This window comes from Natator depressus, chromosome 9 (assembly GCF_965152275.1).
Source record: "Natator depressus isolate rNatDep1 chromosome 9, rNatDep2.hap1, whole genome shotgun sequence".
NCBI lineage: Eukaryota > Metazoa > Chordata > Testudines > Cheloniidae > Natator > Natator depressus.
The window spans coordinates 75,023,016-75,043,264 of NC_134242.1; the positions used below are offsets into that span (position 1 = coordinate 75,023,016).

Consider the following 20,249-nt stretch of genomic DNA (forward strand, 5'->3'; position numbering starts at 1 on the left):
TAAGGTGCCACAAGTACTCCTTTTCTTTTGACATATTAAGCAAACTGAAAAGTTGAAAAAATTGTTGCAGGTCAAACAAAACATTGGATTAGACCTGAAATTAATATTTTAATTTTGAGCTTTTAAAAACATTTTTAATAAAATTGAAGGAAATTTTAAAATGAAGTCATTTTGACTAAAACAAATGAAATCTGTCAAAACTAAACTTTAGAGGCACTGTTTGACTAAAATTAATTTGGTGAAAGTGACATGAATTCACAAAATGTTTGTCAACCCAAATCTTCATTTTTTTGTGGAAAAACGTTTGGATGGAAATTTTCACTCCCCTCTAGTCCTGAATGTTCAGTACTTTGCATGATCAAACCCCAAGAGCTTAGCATGAACCTGCATGGATACTTTTATATTAGGTAACAGCATGAGAAATGGAAGAGGCCCATTACAACAGTGAGTCGATTTCCAATGCCAGGCAGCTTGATGCCCCAGTGAGAGGACTTGCCAGATAAAGTAGAGAGACAGTTAGTACTAGCCAAAAGGCTGACTAGAGGCGACCCCTTCCCTAATTCAAGCTGTAGTTGAGGAAAAGACCTTCAGTCAGGGAAAGAATGGGGAGGCGGCGTAGGGTGTGTGTGAGTTTTTAGTGTTTAAAGTCGCCTGAAAAAAAGGGATCCAGCATGAGGTGGGAACTGCACCTCTGCAACCTCGCTCTACTTAGTTATTCAGGGTGCCTGGGTGGCCCCCTCCCTTTAAATTGTGTGTGAGCGGGGACAGATGGGGAGGGGGCTGTGTGTGTGTGGGCGTGTCCCAGCACCGGCCTTGGGGGCACCCAGGTGTGTCATGGCAGACCACTGGGGGAGAGGGGACAGCGTGTGTGCCGCGACAGCCCAGGTAGTGGGAAGGGGGCTGTCGGGATAGAGCAGGGCGGGGACAGCCGCACCAGCAAGGCGCCCCCCGGCACCCACACACCGCCTGGCGGGGGTTTCGCGCGCACCCCGCCCCAGCACGCCAGCCTCTGCGCACTCTCATCCGGGGATCTCCGCTCCGTCTCCTCCCCCAGCGGTGGCGCGCGCGCGTTCCCTCCACCCCACCACTCAGGCGCCGCCGCGGAAGGGCTCGGAGTCCCGCCCTCCCTGCGCGAGACGCCGCTCGGGGCGGGGAAGGCAGAAGTCGGCTCCCAACAACCCCCCGAGAGCCTGGTAGCGCTGAGCTGCGATCCAGAGCGTCCCCCTTCGCCGGCCGGGTCGGGCCCGAGGAGCCGCTACCACCATGTCCAGCATGGAGAGTATCCTTTGGGCCGCAGGGCAGCGCTCCCGGGAAGGAGGCGCGGGCAGGGTCCCCGAGTGTCTGCAGCCCCGGCCCTGTCCCACACGGGGCCCCAGCAAGATGGGTCCCGGAGAGCTGGCAGGACCCCCTCGGGGAGGAAGGGCCCATTTCCTCCCCCCATTCCCCCCCCCCCCCGCCGAGAGCTGGGAGTTTCCCCTGGGGGGGGGGAAGGGCCCATCCTCCCCCTCCCCCCCCGCCGAGAGCTGGGAGTTTCCCCTCGGGGGGGGGGGAAGGGCCCATCCTCCCTCCCCCCCCCCGCCGAGAGCTGGGAGTTTCCCCTCGGGGGGGGGGGAAGGGCCCATCCTCCCTCCCCCCCCCCGCCGAGAGCTGGGAGTTTCCCCTCGGGGGGGGGGGGAAGGGCCCATCCTCCCCCCCCCCCCCGCCGAGAGCTGGGAGTTTCCCCTGGGGGGGGGGAGGGCCCATCCTCCCCCCCCCCCCCGCCGAGAGCTGGGAGTTTCCCCTCGGGGGGGGGAAGGGCCCATCACCCTCTCCCCCCCCGCCCCCCCTCAGAGCTGGGAGATCCCCCTCGGGGGGAAAGGGCCCTATCGGGAGTGGGGGGGGGGCTGTCCACTCCTCCCTTTGAGTTGGGGCCTGGCACTGTTATTGACTGTAAGGACTCCATTGAGTGACAGACACACCAAACCCCTTCCTCACCAGACAGGCGATGGGCTGGCACTGAGCACTGCCATTTGCTAGACTGTCAACTTCTCCCACCCCGAAGAGGGGCTGGCTGCATTGCAGGGAGTGGCCTGAACCGTGTGACCATTTCTGGGTTCCCATAGCCCAGCGTTTTATTTCAGCATGAAAGCAAAATATTCATTCAAGCCTTGACATGGGCTCAGACCATCTCCTTTTACCATGCCACACCTGCTGGAGGCATGTGATACAGGGTGGATGTCAAAGCAAGTGCTCAGAGTGCAGTGTTTCATCCAGTTTTGTTTTGATCTTGGAATATGTGGGAAACTGGAAGAATCTTGAAATGATCCATAGTAGAAACTGATAATTTCCTTCATTGTAAGACATGATGAAGGCAATGGTTTAATTATAAACTGCTCATTTTCTCTTAGTACCGTGACAGAAATTATATTGTTTTATTCTTGGATACAAGTGATTAAAAAAATTAATCCTGATTAATCACGCTGTTTATACAATAATAGAATACCATTTATTTAAATATTTTTGGATGTTTTCTACATTTTCAAAGATTGTTTCCAATTATAACACAGAATACAAAGTACAATGCTCACTTTATATTATTTTTATTGCAAATATTTGCACTCTAAAAAAACAAAAGAAATAGTATTTTTCAGTTCACCTAATACAAGTACTATAGTGCAATCTCTTTATCATGAAAGTTGAACTTACAAATGTAGAATTATGTAAAAAAAAAAAATTGCATTCAAAACTAAAACAATGTAAAACTTTAGAGCCTACCAGTCCACTCAGTCCTATTTCTTGTTCAGCCAATTGCTCAGACAAACAAGTTTGTTTACATTTACAGGAGATAATGTTGCCCACATCTTGTTCACAGTGTCACCTGAAAGTGAGAACAAGTGTTCTCACGGCACTGTTGTAGCCAGCATCGCAAGATATTTACATGCCAGATGTGCTAAAGATTCATATGTCCCTTTATGCTTCAGCCACCATTCCAGAGGACATGTGTCCATGCTGATGACTGGTTCTGCTCGATAACAATTCAAAGCAGTGCAGACCGACAGATTTCATTTTCGTCATCTGAGTCAGATGCCACTGGCAGAAGGTTGAATTTTGCTGGGTTGGGTTCTGTAGTTTCCACATTGGAGTGTTGCTCTTTTAAGACTTCTGAGAGCATGCTCCACAGCTCATCCCTCTCAGATTTTGGAAGGAACTTCAGATTCTTAAACCTTGGGTTGAGTGCTGTAGCGATCTTTAGAAATCTCACGTTGGTACCTTTTTTGTGTTTTTTGAAATCTGCAGTGAAAGTGTTCTGAAAATGAACATGTGCTGAGTCATCATCCGAGACTGCTATAACATAAAATATATGGCAGAATGTGGGTAAAATAGAGCCGGAGACATACAGTTCTCCCCAAAGAGTTCAATCACAAATTTAATTAACACATTTTTTTTTAACGAGCGTCATCAACATGGAAGTATGTCCTCTGGAATGGTGGCCAGAGCATATAGGGGCATATGAATGTTTAGCATATCTGGCACTAAATACCTTGCAATGCTGACTACAAAAGTCCCATGCGAATGCCTGTTCTCACTTTCTGGTGACGTTGTAAACAAGAAGTGGGCAGCATTATCTTCCATGAATGTAAACAAACTTGTTTGTCTTAGCGATTGGCTGAATGAGAAGTAGGACTGAGTGGACTTGTAGGTGCTAAAGTTTTGCATTGTTTTGTTTTTAAGTGCAGTTATGTAACCAAAAAGAAATCTACATTTGTAAGTTGCACTTTCATAATAAAGAGACGGCACTACGGTACTTGTATGAAGTGAATTGAAAAATACTGTTTTGTTTATCATTTTTACAGTGAAAATATTTGTAATAAAAAATAATATAAAGGGAGCAGTGTACACTTTGTATTCTGTGTTGTAATTGAAATCATTCTATTTGAAAATGTAGGAAAAACATCCAAAAATATTTAATAAATTTCAATCGGTATTCTGTTGTTTAACAATGTGATTAAAACTGTCATTAATCATGATTACTTTTTTTGAGTTAGTCGTGTGAGTTAACTGATCGACAACCCTAATACAGTTTATAGGTGGAAAGAAGTAAATAATTCCATTCTTTCAAGGGAAATAAACCTGCTAGATGGGAGAAGAAAGGACTTCTTTTGCGCTCCCCCCCACCCCCCCAGAAGTGGGATGTGAAGAGGGTGAAAGTTATTTTGTTTACAAGAATATATTTTTTATCTTAATGTTTTATGTGTTTGTAGTGAGAGATTTCTTATATCTAAAGTCTCTCTTCCATTTGATCTTACCACTCTTCAGATTCCCTTCCCATTTCAAGTCTGACTTGTTTTATGTAATGGGTCGGATCAATATCCACTTAGCACTGTACTTTAGTGGAGGGACAGGGAGAGTAGCAAAGGTGTCTTTACATCACACTTTCATTCCCCCAATCCTGGTTGGGCTGGGGGATGCCCATTCAGTCCATGGTGCAAACTTGCACCTGACTGCCAGCAGCACCAAAGAGCTGTTCTACGAGCCAGGAATAGCTGAAATGCCATAGCACTCTGGTCATGCCCTATGCCAGAGTCTGAGACAGGGATGACATAGAGCCAGTTACTCTAGCTTTATGTCAATTGGGGTTTTCCTCACACAACAGGAATTGTTAGCTGGATGGATCATCTGGCTTTGAGGCTGTAGCAGGAGCCAGGAATTGGCCTTTTTCTTTTTTTCATTCCTGGTAATGATAAGATATCATACTTAACGTCCTTTATAAACAAAAATAGAATAAACTTTTCCCTGGTATATAAAATGATCTTACCTTTAACGATTTTTTTCTATAAGTTTGGCTCATCAGTATCCTCATCTGTAGTTCTAAGGATGTTGACAAGATGAAATGTTTGAACAGGTTTCTAAATAAGTTATGGTGAATATAAGAAGTCTGGTTTCATTTGAGTTATCCTATATTGAGACAAGTACGTTTAAAGGTTGGCGCAAGTGTGCCATGGCATGAAAGAGCTGTGAGGCAACAGATGATGTATTGTGCTGTCTAATGTAGAAACATTGAGAGTAATTGAGGAAGTTTAAAAATAAAATCCTGGTGTGTGTCACAGTGACTCAAAGCCATCGATTTAAGGAAGTGATGTAATACTTTACATGGTCGTTCTGATCATTGACCTGAGCTGGATTGTAGTTGGCAACCTAGAGATGAAATACTTTATAGCATATTATCAGTCCCTAGGCCAGGGGTCTCAAACACGCGGCCCGCGGGGTTATTTTCTGAGGCCCGCCAGCTCCCCATGGCCACCCTATCCCCCCAGCGTTTACCTAGAGCGGCTCCGGCCTGGCCCAGCACGCACCGGGGACAGGGCAGGCTCCCCGTCTGCCTGCCCGCCCTGCCCCCGTGCCGCTTCGGGAAGCGGTCGGGACCTGGGGAGGGGGGGCACAGGGGTCTGTGTGTTGCCCTGTCCGCGCCTCCAGGTACCTCCCCCAAAGCTCCCATTGGCCGCTGTTCCCCATTCCCAGCCAACTGGGAGCTGTGTGGGGCGGTGCCCGGAGGTGCGGCCAGGGCAACACACAGACCCCTGTTGTCGTGTGTGTGTCCCCCCGCGCCCCCCCAGGTTCTGGCTGCTTCTCGGAGTGGCCCGGGGGCAGGGCAGGCAGGCGGGGAGTCTGCCCTGCCCCTGGTGCATTCTGGGCCGGACCCGCACCCCTTCTGCACCCCGACCCCCTGCCCTGAGCCCCCTGCCGCACTCCGCACCCCTCCTGCACCCTGACCCCCTCCTGCATCCTGAGCCCACTGAGTGTTTGAAGTAGAACAAGTTTTATCTTTATACAAACACCTTATTTTAACTGTTAATCTTCGTTTGTAGAACAAGTGTCTTAATGGTGTAATAAACATGTTTTAAGTGGCCTACAAAGGATTTTTTTTTTTTTTAAAGTAAGCTTGGTCCCTTTTTTTGCTGCTATGATAATGATGCAGAAAGAAGATCTGTAATGGCTTTCATTAAATGCTTCACTCCCCTCCCCCTCCGTTTGAGTTTTTTCTTAGAAATATCAGGAATATAAAGTCTAGTTTTTCCCTTGTTTTGTTGGAGGGCACTTGAGAAATATAAAAATATTTGTGAGCTCCACAACTCAATTGACAAGTGTTTTTAAAAACAAACAAACAAAAAAAAGAAACAAACATAAACGTGTTAAAGATTCTTTTACTTAAAATATTAGACAGGGAAGCTAAATAGGTGTCGACAAAAACAAAACAATTTTAACCACTCTGATTAAATCTCCCTTCTCTTTTTGTTCCCACTGTTTTCATTCTCTTGTGATGTCTGTCTTCCAGCCCAGTCAGGACCTAAAATGCAAATGTAAAAACGGAGTGCTTTTCTTGGTGGAGAAATTTTTCAAGGCCTTTTTTACACATCAGAAACAAACAAAGTACAGCTATCTTTTTTTCCTTTGCAGCTCACCTTTAATTGGATTTATGATTTAATCCATATTCCCATGATGTTCAAACTTTAAATATGTGATGGTACAGTGACATTGTAGGGCCTTGCACACCAAACTTATACACCTCTCTATTACAAAAGTGAGTCATCATGGTGAAGTCAGTTGTTAAATCTTTTTTTCATATTCACCTTCAAGCCAGGGTCATCTATGCAACTTTGATGCCGAGTGTGTGGTTTGGGGGCGGGGGTGTGTGAAATCCTACAGTTCTGCAGAAAATTATCATTACATTAATGTTTAGCCTAGTTAACATTTCTTGTTAACAAAGAAAAGATTGTTCACTAGTGGTCAGTGGGCCAACTGATGAGTGGATGTTAGGGTGAAGAATTACATAGAAATAATACACACATGGTTTCAGAAAAATCATTCTTTGCCTCCTAAAAGGAAAATATTCATCCTTCCAGGGACTTATAAACATTTATTTATACCAGAGAACAATTTCTTATTTACATGTGATGAATTTTTGATATTTGGTTAGTAGGGTACTTATGGGCAATGGTATTCCATTAAACAGCGCACGTGACAAAATGATCTATTGTCATCTAGTAAGAGTAAAGAATTTATAACTGAAGGATGTTGTAAAGCCTCACCTTGTCCTGGCCAGGTTTTATAGCACATATGGTGGGTAAGATTTCTAATTTTTCTCCCTACCTGATAGGGAGATGGGTGAGCTGAAAAAGTGTGTCATGGTAGCTTTGTTTTTCATCTCAAATTTGCCATAATTTTAAGCTGAACCTTTTTGATTTTTCTCTGTGGGTTTGTGGCACCATAGCATTCCTTGGAGCAGGAGGTAGCATCTTAGGATTTTGAAGTTAAAACTATATAGATGTTGTGTGAATGCTAGGGATGGAATTTTCAGAAGTGCTTAGTGTTGCGACGACTCTGCTCCCTTTGAAGTCCATGATAAAACTGTCATTCTCTCCAGATTCCCAGGACTTCAGAATCACCCTATCTGTATGCACACATGTTCTAAAGACCAGCATTTTTTATTCCTGTTAACTACTTGAATTGGGTCTTTCATCAAAGTGAGCTAATTTTGATTCTGAACTTGTTTTTAAAAAAAGTGTCCAAACTATGGTTTTAAGCTAAGATGACAAAAGAACATGGGCAATGTAAAATTAAAAAGAACAAAAAACCACATCTTTGTGTGCTCAGTTTCAGTTTCATGCAAATTAAAGGGGCTGACCTACCAATATTAAAATTTGCAGAAGGAAATACAGTATGCATGTAGTGGGCTACTAAATCCAACGGAAAGTGACGTTCATATTTTAAGTATTGCTAGTATTTTGTAGATCCTTAATATGCATTGCAGAACACCTGTTTAACTTGAAGTTTGCTGCCAAAGAGCTCAGCAGGAATGCAAAAAAATGTGATAAAGAAGAAAAGATTGAAAAGGCTAAAATTAAGAAGGTAAGTAATGAAACAACATTGTGTGTATATACTTAATTTTTATATTTTATGTGAGGCAGGTCCTTAACTTGTACTTTGTAATGGTTTTCCTGGTGTGCATTGTAATAAAACAGGAAGCGTATATAGATTGGCAACATACTATGTCCTATTGGCTGTAACATATTTGTGACTGTGGCCTGGTCTACACTACACAGTAAGGGCAGCTTATGTCAGCCTAATTATGTCAGTGTCTGCACTACAGCCTTGGTCCTACCAATGTAAGGCCTGGTCTACATTAGGGGGGAGAAGGGTGATCGATCTAAGTTATGCTTCACGTAGCTGAAGTCGACATACTTAGGTCTACTTACTGCAGTGAAGACACCACGGTAAGTTGATGGCTGACGCTCTCCCATTGACTCCACCTGCACCTTTCGCCCTGGTGGAGTACTGGAGACAACGGGAGAGCGCTCGGTGGTCGATTTATCATGTCCAGACTAGATGCAATAAATCGACCCCCGCTGGATCGATCGCTGCAGTGGGTAATGTAGACAAGCCCTAAGTGCCCTACTACACCGACATAATAACTCCACCTCCACAAGAGGCGTATGTCAGTGTAGTTAGAGTGATGTGGTGTCTGTAGATACTGCAATCCTTACATTGGCTGTTGGCTGTAAGTAATTACTGCGGTGGCTGTAAGTCAACCTAACCTACATCAGTTTAAGATTGTAGTGAAGACATGCCCTTTGTCATAGTATTTTTTATATTCTTAAAATATTGTACATATTTGTTAACACTGAAATGGAATGTTTCATAACTTTTTCTTTAAAATATGTGTGCTGTGTTCTTGTAGTGCAGTGAATTTTTTCCTTGACAGTGTTTCTCTAAATTATCTTAATGTTTATCATATACTATTAAATGTGACTTATGAAGAAGATTTTTAAAATAGGGTTCATATCCTTTTGCTGCTTAAAGTTAGCCTGAAGTTTTTCTGCTTGTTGTAACCTTTTCAATAAAAGGAACATCAACTTCTGGAGATCTTTTTGAGCATCTTATGTGGACTGAGAGGTCCCACAGTCCTTATTTGAAGTGCTAGGAGTGTTGGCTCTTCAATAAAGCCTCTCTTCTCCCAAGTGCATGTTACCTATTGGTGTTAAATAGGTCTTGAGGAAAGCTTTAAATGGTCTGGCTAAAAACTCAAAGTTTAGTTGCTCTGCTTTTAGTTTCTGGTCTCATATCATAATTCCATTAATTTTCCAGTCCATAAAATTCAAGTGAGACAAGCTGAATTTCAGATGAAAGAAATAAGTGCAGGAAAACCTTTCAGGACTTCTTAATATTGTAAAGAAGCAAAAAGGACACAAACCCATTTTTGTCCCATTTCTAACTCCCCTTTAAAATGTAGTATAGAATGATGAACTAGATTAATACATTATTTTTAGAATTTTTACATTATTTTTTTCTTGTTTACAGTCCGGTGACAATACAAAGAAACAGTTAGACATGTTAAAGATAAATTTCACTTAACATCTGAAAGTGTGTTTTGTACTAAAGTTGTGTGTGTTTGTGTATCGGATTTTCTCAGTACTGTACTAAATACTAGTCTTGCAAACTCACTTGGGATCTGAAACTTACTGTGAATTCTTTTCTGGTATATCTAGCTTAAGGTATTATATCATTGCACATCATCATAGAGCACCTTCCATGTAAAATCAATAGAGAAGTCCCAAATGGACTTCATGGAGTCTTTGGCACTTCTTCCAATTTGAGGTAAAAACTTTGCTTTGGGTAGAGTTTTTAATTTTCATTTAAAATTTACCTTTTTTAGGTTGATTTATGAGAGTTTTAAAATTTTTTTTAGTTAGGTGGGTGTTTTGGGTAGAAAGGGGTGTCAGTGTTGACTGTTCATATGGTGGAACGGCCTTTTCAAAGAGGAAGGTTTTTTAGTGTTTCCTAAAATCTCTGGCTCATTATTATTAATAGATCTTGCTTACTAAATTCTGCCTCTTCAATGCAGATTACATGGATATAACTGAGGGCAGAATTTGATCTTTCAGTTTTAATTTAATTGTCAGTTCTGTTGATCTATGAGAATAATAAGGAATGGAGTCCAGCTTCCTATTTCATTGCTGCTGGACTGGCTTTTTTGTTGTTATTGGGAGACTCTTTTAATCTCCAAGCAGAGACTTTCTTTTCCCTGTTTGACACAGGTAACATGGATTATGGGAGCCAATACCTTGACTTCCAGCTCTGCCTTTGCATTTCTCTGCAGTAATTTGCTCATAACTAAAAGAACAGTGTTACGGTTAACCTGTAATGTTGGGTTATAATGATAGGATTAATGTGTTTGCAGTGCTTTGAATATCTAAAGCACTTCATATACAGTGGGTTCTGCTTATTAGCAACTTATTGTTATCCAAGAGTGGCCAACAAGGGAAAGGCATGTTTGTGGGGCTGCAGCTAGGGAAGGAAGCACTGGGGCAAGCAACCTTTGCCTGCCTGTAACTGGTGCTCAGCATTCCCAGAGCTTCCTTCTGTGGCTGCAGCCCTGCAAACCTGGCTGTGGGGCTACAGCCTGGGGAAGGGAGCTCTGGGATGTGCTGAGAGCAGGGTGCAATCAGAGCATGCACGGGGAGGTAGGTACCATGCCACGCTAGGGGACCTCAGCACCCCCACTCCCCATGAAAAGCCCCAGCATCTGCTGCTACCCTGCCTGCAGCATCCCCCCTCAGCCCGCAATGACAGGAGATCCCATTGGGTGGGGATGTGGGTGCCGCAGCCCTTTACCTTCGGTGTGGACAGTGGGTCCCTGGCCACAGGCAAGTTTGTGGGATTTCCCTTACCCCATAAACCTGCCTGCAGCCAGGGTCTTTCTTCCAAAAAAATAAAGTTGTTACTAAATGGCCTGCCTGTTGCCAGTATCCGAATCCTATTAACCTTAAAATCAATGGGATGGGATTGGTTCCTGGCAAAATGTTGCTGTTAAAAGTTACTATATGGATTGCTGTTAAGTGGCATCCACTATATACACAATGAGGGAGAGATACTTTTTGTCCTGATTTCATAAACAGAAAGATACTGTAATGAGGTATACTTATTCATCTTAACACTTACTTGTTTTAGTAGCACTAGAGATATGAATTTTGATGAAAAACTGGGTGCTTAATGTATTTTAAAGGTTAGATATTTGTGAGCATATAAATCCAGAATGCTACTCCATAATACATCTGTTTCATAGACTTACTGGTATTGAGGCTCTGGGAAGTAGCTGAACGTTTCAGGCATACTTTCATATGCATAGAAGACGCCATCTAGTTCACATCCAAGTCAATTACAGTCTTTCCATTGACTTGAATGGGAGTTGAATTGGACCTAGAGTTCACTTGTTTTGCAAGTGTAAGTTTTTTGAAGTCTTACCACTGCTGGGTAATTATTGCTAAGAAGGGTTAGCAATAGTTTGCTTTTGTTTAAACAGGCAATCCAGAAGGGTAATACTGAAGTTGCAAGAATACATGCAGAAAACGCAATCCGACAAAAGAATCAAGCAATCAATTTCTTGCGCATGAGTGCCAGGGTAGATGCAGTAGCAGCAAGAGTTCAAACTGCAGTAACAATGGGCAAGGTAAGCATGTTTTCATACTTCCATATATAAACTCTACAGAAAGATAAGGCCCCTGATTCTCCTTTAAACTGTCTTAATTCTATCCCTAAAACAGTGAATTAGTAAGCTTACTGGGATGGCTTGGCAGTCTTCAACTGTGGCCCACAGTAAACTAAATTGTGTATGAAGCATTGGCTTGTGAGAATTATGAATTAATTAGTTGGGTTAATGCCACCATCCTTCATATGGTATTGATGCCATTGTTGCATGTTTCTCCTAGTACTCACAGGAAATAAATGTTTCCTATTAGCTAACCAATGTATCTTAATTTAAATCAATGTCTTGTTTCACAATTTTTTAAAGATAACTGTCCCTTCCATTTTACAAGTAGATGCACTTGATAAATTGATTTCTTGTGGGTTTCCAAACAGGCATATAGAAAGTATTTCTGTTTTGAGCTACTATGGAGTATGCAAAATAGCTATGTAACAATAGTTTAGAATCTTTTAGACACAAGTACACTTACCTTTTATGGTCCCAGCTCACAATGACCTGTCTAGTGACCGCATTTTTAAAATAGACTGTCAAGGATATTTCTGCAGTCCTGTTACTTTAGTTTACAGTCTTATTAGATAGCATTTGGGTGGGAGATCCAAGGAAATTGTAAGTACTGTAGGAAATTAATTGAATGGATTTTTTACCTGTCTGTACTGAATCAGTGCCCTGCAGCCCATTTTGTAGCATCGCTATCTTTAAGATGAGGAATTAAATGGAGATCCTGAGCATCTATGGTCAGTAAAGATGCTATGGTATGAAGTAGTGATGTTATTCCTTGTTTATACTGTTGAAAATAAGTGGCTTAGAAAAACCTTTTAAGGTAAACATGCCATGTAACCTAAATTCCCTGTGAAGTTTGTCATATGCTGTTTTTGTTTTTTCTTACTGTTGTGCAATGTTCCTCTTCACTGTTAAATACTCCAGATGTGGCTACACTTCAAATATATAAGAATTATTTCATCTGTCATTGAAGTATGTAACAGTTATCTTTTGGAAGAAAAGGAACATGAGATTATTATTGCGGACCAAAGGCCTGAAAAGCTTCTTTAAAAATTAGATTTTTTAAAGATTTGTGGGCTTGTTTGTGGTGGTCTTGTTTTTATTGCATCCTGTTATATTAGTTTAGATAGACTATATGGGCTCAAAGATTTAAAGGTGTTAACATGTCCAATATTAAACAATGTTAAACAGAGTTTGGTGTACAGAGACCTAAGCCTGCTTAATACCATGGCAGACACACCACTACAGTTTAAAAAAACAACTATTTAAAAGAAACAGAAAAGTAGGAAAATCAGCTGAAGCATTTGAAATGTAAAGTATTAAGTAAGGTTTTTATTCTAATGTGCCTTGTTTCCTTTCCCTGTGTCTGGAGAGAGTTTTGAAAGGAAAAAAACCCTTTGTTGGAAAGTCTTTTGGATGATATTAAAAATGGTAATAACTCTCCTTTTTAGGGAAAAGAGATTTTAGGCTGTGTCTACGCTGCTACTTTCAGCACTAAAACTTTTGTCATTCAGGGTTGTGGACCCCCCCCCCCCCCCCCCCCGAGCAACAAACGTTTTAGCGCTGAAAAGCGCCTGTATAGACAGTGTGGCTCCTGGCGATAAAGCGACCACCGCCCGTTCGGGGTGTTGTTTTTTTATCGCCAGGAGAGCTCTTACCCGGCGATAAAGTGTGTCTACAGTGCCCACGTCACAGTGCCGCTGCAACAGTGCTGTAACATGGGTAGTGTAGACATACTCTTAGTTGAGAGGGTCCTGGAGCTGTTGATGCTGTTAGTCTGATTCTGCTTCCTTTAAGACACAGAAGACAAACACACACAGGGAAAACAAAACATTAAAGATAGAAACTGCAGTTTCTGTCTCTGGTGTTGACTTTTGCTTGCATCCTCATTGCTGGAAAAACATGCACAGCCGAAGGTCTTATCAAGGCCTGGCAAACTTGTACCAGCAGTGGGCTGTGTAGGGCATCGCATTTAGCTGATTCTTTCTGGTCACAGACTGACAGCAGTGTTGTGAAATGTGTAGTCTTGGCCTGCTAAGCCAGAATCTTATTAGTCAGAAGGGAAAAGGGAGGCTAAGAAAGAGAAGAAATAAGGTGGAGAAAAGGAGACAGGAGTGGGGGAGATAAGGGTTGACCGTCTCACATCCTGGGTGGCATTTGGAAGTTAGCTGGAGACAGTGGAGGTGACAGTGTCATCTGAGTCCCTCTCTTTTGGGCCTGGTGTGGTCAGGACAGTGAAAGCCCAGTGGTATGACAGTAACTCCTGGGGTTCCAGGAGATAGTGGGAGTGGCAGCCATGATGATAAAGCTCGCTCCTTCCCCTTCTCTCGTCTTTGTCAGTCAGCGTCTACATCCCTCACGTCCCCAGCTCTCTTTTTGAGGACACCAAAAGGAATCAGTGGATGGAATAGCCCATCCTCTTATTATTTTGTTCACCAATTAGGCCTAATTTCCAAGACAACAACTTTGGTCCATTGGTTTCATGTTTACCAAGTATGAATTTAACGCAGAGCTTGAGTTATATTAGTAGACCTTTTTGTTGAGAGTCTGTTGGTCTCCCTTTTACATCTTTTACCCTCAAAATTCATTTGTTAGGCTGTTTTGACATGTTCTGAATTTTTATCCGCTTTCTCACCGTTACTCACGGCTGGGGTAGGCTTACTAGGCCCCAGTTATCACTACAATCATAACTCAAAAAATGCTATATAGATTTCAGTTCCCTGTTGTTTGTGAAATGTCTTTATTTCTAGAGATTCAGCCCAGAGCATTTTTTTTTTTTTTTACAGCTAAACTGTAAACTTCTGAAAAGGAGGGTTTATTTACAGTAAAAAGCTGATAGACCTGAAAACAGCTGTGTAACACCACTATTCCAAAATTGTAAAAGTTCTTTGGACAGAGATGAGAACAGACAAGTTTACTTAAAAACAGAAGGGGTTAACCAAACTAATGATTGTTTATTATGTGATTTTTGTTGTAGGTTTATATCTTTTACTTTATCTTTTTTAGGTAACAAAGTCAATGGCAGGCGTAGTTAAATCTATGGATGCTACATTGAAGAGCATGAACCTGGAAAAGGTAGATGTACATTTAATTTGGAATTCAGAGGTATAAATTCAGTTTTATACTTTTGCTCTGACAGTATTTGTTTATCTTCAGATATCTGCCTTAATGGACAAATTTGAGCATCAGTTTGAAACGCTAGATGTTCAGACGGCACAGATGGAAGACACAATGAGTAATACTACTACGCTAACAACACCACAAGTAAGAATAACTGATACTGCCGCCAGTAAAAGACCATGTCACTCAACTGTACACAGATATTACCACTTTCTCTTCTATACCTTCTGCATTTGGAAAGATGTAACAGGAGTAGGGGCATTCTCAGTTTAACTTGAGAAATATTTGTGCTACCTTGTGAGCAAAAGAAGAGTTTGAGCTGCTGAATGCTCCGATACAAAATGTACATGGTATGTGTACTGTTTCAAGCTCCCCTTTTACAACTAATGTGTTTGAGTGGTGATATAGCATGACATTTTTTGCCTGTCCGTTGAAATTTATGGACCTTTTGACAAACTTTTAATAAACATTTTTAGTCAAACATACCGACATCAGCTATATCACAATTAAAAAAGCATGGTTCCCAAAAGAGTAAAATAGTTTTTGTTTGAAGGATTATATAAAGAAGTCTGCTGTGGGGGAAGATGCTTCCTGTGCCCTGATAGAGGAATTATTTCATAATTTGTCATGACTATAGTAACATTTCTGTAGTTGTGATATTCAAGTAGATGTGATTTGTCCAGTCAAGGTTAGACTTAATCATATTTGGAAATATTACAGATCAGTAATTGAACTTGGAGAGCTGATATGCATGGCAGCCATAGTATGAGATGTGCTCCTTGTATTCTGAATTCCTGTAGCTCCCTCTAGTGGTGAAGACTATAAATGTTCAAAATCCACAGATCCTCCTTTCTAAATCAGTTTTATTAAGACAGTAGAATTTTTGCTCATTACAAATCATACTGTTAATCTTACATTAAATACAATAACAGAAACTGATTCAGTTTTGATTTCCTATTTTAGAACCAAGTGGATACGCTTCTACAGGAAATGGCAGATGAAGCAGGGTGAGTCAATAATATAAAAAATATTGAAAAGTAGTAATATTTGTGTATTTTAAGGGAAATCGCGTCTGGCTCTTAAACTTGATTTTAATTAAATTAACTATCAGATTTCCCTCACTACAAATGTGCTAGTCTTGTGGAACTAAATAATCCAGTGGCTGTATATATGCCGAGCTTTCACCTCTAGATATCATGGCTCAAATCTTCATGTGTGAAAATGGATTGAGATTATAAACCACCACGTAGTTTTGGCATGATTATTTATGCTAAAGTCTAGAACTAGAACAGCTAATTTCTGTCATAAAATCACTTTATAGAAATGGACCGTGCTGAGATAGTTAAACCTCTTCATGCATGAAGTGCACCCTAGATAGGTTTAACTATCTCAGCATGATCCATTTCTTTATAGTGATCTTACAATAGAAATGAGTGAGGGCAAGGCTACATAACATTTTAAAGTACAAACGTTTAACACTATTGTGCTGTCAGCCTTTAAAAAGGCAGTGAGGGGCATCTGGTTTAATACTAAAAAATGTTTCAGCCCAGGATAGTGCAACTAGGTGATCAGTCAACTCTGCTTTTTTATATACTGTATATCTAATTTGTTTAATTTGAGTTGATAGACTTGCCAGTGATAGCAGGGGACTGGACTTGATGACCCAGGAGGTCCCTTCCAGTCCTTTGTCCTGTGTTCCCCTTACACCCCTTTCATGCCTTCTTTGTAAGGCAGGAGCTGATGTTACTGCTTTGTTGCCATAAATCCACTGCCCCATGGGCACGAAAACAATGTCCCTGCTGCTGGACTGGGCTTTGCTGGGGATAAGGGAGGGATGGAGAATTAGTGCACCATACTACTACTACTGGGTTACCTTTATTTGACAGATTTTGTATTAAAACTGTGATGTTAGAATTTGATACCTTATCACCAGTCTGAGCCCTGCTTAATCCATTGGTACTATCCAAAAGCATCCCCAGTAAACAGAAATTTTGCTAATTGTCCCAGAAATTATTGCTGTTAACTGTTAGACAAACTCTTTGCTTGGTGATCACCCCGCTTTCCTGATCAAGCTTAGCTAATTAACTGGAGTACAAAGTATCAGGTTGTATTTGAGACACTGATGGCCACACGCTATATAGAACACTATTTGTCAATTAATGTGCACCCTGCTGAGGTCTGTTGCTATATTTATTTTTGTGATATATATTTGTCTAATGTTTTTAATTGTAGCCTTGATCTGAACATGGAACTACCCCAGGGGCAAACTGGTTCTGTTGGCACAAGTGTTGCTTCAGCAGAGCAGGTAAATATTGCTTCGTAATTTTTCTAATCATATGTCACGTTTATGTAGAAGGGTTACTATTGTATGTGATATTTAAAATTGAAATTTATTTGCAAACTTCCAGGACCATATAATAAATTAGTTTTATTTTTATCAAAATAAATGCAATGTGTAATTAAAACAAGGTTTACTTGCAGGCATAAGGTGTTCGTGTTTTAATGAGTCTACAAGTTGTGCACATACTTTCTTTTCCCCTGTTCGCTAACTGGGGCATCCAATGTATATACTGGGTCAGGTCCTCTTCTCTTGCTAAGGTCCCCTACGTTTCTGAAGTAGTGCAAAGGGGCCTTAAATTAGCTCTGAATGAGCAGCTCAGGATTCCTCTGTTCCTGCGCAGATCCTCAGCAGAGGCAAAACTGGCATAGCTGTTAACACCCCTTGCTCTGGCGGAGGAAGATTTGAGGGGCTTAGCTTTTAGAGTAATGTGCTTCAGTGATCCTGCACTGGTGAATGATCCTTTAGGGCAAAGTATGTTAGATGACAGTTCCAGCTTGCACTAAGGTCTGATTTGGCCATTGGCTGGTTCTGGGAATGGCAGAGGTACAAGGTGGTGTAGAGCCACCATCCTACTTCAGCTTCTCATCCATGCTGAGCTTGAGCTTGGTTCATTTGAGGATGCAACCAAATGACTCAGTTACAGTGGAGTCAATTAACACTTGTCTCCTAGAAATGCAAATTCTTATCTGGCTCTTGCTTCTGTCTTATTTACTGTTGTGTTTGTGGTGTGACCTTGGACAGTACAAGTCTTTGCATTTATCTTTTATTTTAAAACTAATACATAGTAATGAATATAACTTTTTATTCTGACGTTCTGCAGGATGAACTGTCACAGAGACTGGCGCGCCTACGTGATCAAGTTTAACTTAAGTAGTCAAAGCTGCGGATCTCTGTATATGTTTCCAAAGCATTCACTATGTATACCTCTTACGCTGTATGCAGTATCCCCTGGATGTCTAAATATTTGTATTATATGATACTTCACTTTTGGCTTGCTGTCCTTTCTAAAAACATTAAGAAATTCAAAGGTATCACAGCCCTTTAATGTTTTTCTAGGTCTGTACAGTACATTTTGAAGTTGGGGGTATATTTTTGCAATTATCTTTTCACAGAACCAAGCTAAAATTCTAAGTCAACTAATAATGTTGGCTCATTCTAGTTGAAGGAAAAGCTAAACACTAATAACGTGATATATAATATTTTAAATTATAAAGTGGGTTTTTTAGATTATGAAAAACATGTACAGTTGGGGAACTGATGCATGCAATTCAGATGATGGTTGCAGTTGACTTGCTTACACAGCAAAATTCATGGAATACACAGATGGACGTGTTGTCTTTGTTAATAAGCATATTAAAACATATAGTCGGACTTGAATCTGGTTTTATGGTCTTTTAAAACGACATTACTTGCAGAGCAACTTAACGGGCCGGTTAAAAATTCGCTACCAAAAGCTGTTTTCACCTAACTGGGAACTTGTATAGTACCGTCACTTCAGTACAGGAGGAATACAATTTATTTTTCAGTATTTTTGTCTAGATTGTTTGATATATGTATATTAGTCAAGCAAAGTGACTTCATATTATGTTGAGTAAAGCATGCATGTTAAAATATTTTTGAACTGTCATCCTTGTAGTCTGTAAGAATATAGACTGCATTTTGCAGATGTAACACCAACACACTTCGTAATGTTTTTGCTTTGATAGGTGGTAGCCTATTTTAGACTTTACTATCCACTTCAAAAGTAAACCAATCCAAATATATTCTTGCTTACTATGAACTTCAATCTAATGTTGTCAGAAGTATCAAACTATTCATGCAGTCCTAATTCACAGAAATAATTAGAAAAATTTCTAGTTAGAACTACCTGTGATGTTATGAAAAACAATGATTTATGCCAAAAAATTACTCTTCAGATTTTTTTTAAAAAACCTCTTTACTTAGGCTCCTAATGACTTTATAGCTTCTTTTGTTGTAGTGACACCTCTTCATTACAATAAGCTATAGTGAGGTTTATTCGATTTTTAGAAGTAGTTTTTTACTGACAGACGTGCAGGGTTCACATAGCTGTGGTCTTTCTAATGTTGCAAAAATCTTTATATAATTCAAACAGGATTTCTCTGTAAATATATAAATATATAAACCCATCCTGAAAACCCAATCCATTTATGAAATTGTTCAAATAACAAAGGTATTCCAAGTACAGTTAGAGGCTTTCACAAGAGGATACATAACTGAGCATTCAGTGTTCATACAAAATATTCTTCACTGAGAATAAGGTTATATTTCAGTGAAGAATAGTAAAATCTGCATGCAGTAAGGTAAACTGCTGTTGGTCAAAGCAACAATCTTGGATCCATAGGTTTCTTGGGATGTACTTGCTATAACACTGAAAGTTTACTGACTTTGAGATAGTCCACCAAGTGGTATTTTCATTTTATTAAAACAGTCCTCTTAGTCATCTATATAAAGTACAGTTTATAGTCCTAGGTTGTTGATGTAGAGATCAAAGCAGGGAAAAATCATTCCTGGAATATGGATTGATCTTTATTTTCCATGAATAAATTATTTTGACTGTCTAATGGTTATCAATTTGATGTGTATCACTTGCTGTAATGTTAATGCATTGTATATATTTATCAAACTGTGAATGCCTCCAATTTGAATAATTAAAATAGGAAACAGATGGTTTTTAATCTAAGTTAGCCTTTAACTTTATTTGCTACTTTCAGTAATGAAATAATTTTTCTTTTTAAAATATCCCAGAGAGATTGGAAAATGAGGAGTGACCTTTAACATTTTTATTCTTATGCATTCCTACTAAACATGTAAACATCTTCCCCCCAACAAAGTTGTAGGAACTAAAGATCCGGTTTGTGTGGGCAGGAGTTGGATAATGCAATATGGAGACTCTTCCCTCTCAGGTCTATAACGACCAAACATTATTTGATGGCTGTTTTTCCCTTAATGCAAAATGACTTGGTGAGCTCAGTGCAGCTTTTGGTTGAACTATCCATGTGTTCACAAAAAATTTAGCACCATGGGCATTAATTGGCAGTCTCAAAAAGGCCACTAACTGATTATGCTGGACTATTATCATTCATAAAAGCGACCCCTTCAGAAAAAATTTCCTGGCATGCTAGTCGCTGCACTGCAGCTCCATGTGTTCTAACCGTTCTGCCTCTAAACAGAGGAATTAGGTCTTTAAATCTGTTAATCTGGCACCTTTCATCAGCATGAAATTAACTTCGGGGATGAGCAACTGTA

The 20,249-nt window shown here is 40.7% G+C and overlaps 1 protein-coding gene across 1 annotated transcript; it reads left to right on the forward strand.

Annotated features, from left to right (window-relative positions):
• The first annotated feature begins 1,089 nt into the window (after positions 1–1,089).
• CHMP1B (charged multivesicular body protein 1B) lies at positions 1,090–19,760 on the forward strand. Its single transcript, XM_074963119.1, has 8 exons — positions 1,090–1,279; positions 7,790–7,887; positions 11,339–11,485; positions 14,528–14,596; positions 14,678–14,785; positions 15,605–15,648; positions 16,874–16,946; positions 17,803–19,760. The coding sequence occupies exons 1-8, from the start codon at positions 1,264–1,266 to the stop codon at positions 17,845–17,847; spliced, it is 600 nt and encodes a 199-aa protein (XP_074819220.1). The 5' UTR covers positions 1,090–1,263; the 3' UTR covers positions 17,848–19,760.
• Positions 19,761–20,249: the final 489 nt, after the last annotated feature.

What these genes read in the sequence shown, in the direction of transcription:
- CHMP1B (XM_074963119.1), top strand. An exon ending in CTGCAGTAACAATGGGCAAG is followed by an intron (nt 11,486 to 14,527) that starts GTAAGCATGTTT and finishes TATCTTTTTTAG; the next exon opens with GTAACAAAGTCAATGGCAGG. An exon ending in GTGTTGCTTCAGCAGAGCAG is followed by an intron (nt 16,947 to 17,802) that starts GTAAATATTGCT and finishes GACGTTCTGCAG; the next exon opens with GATGAACTGTCACAGAGACT.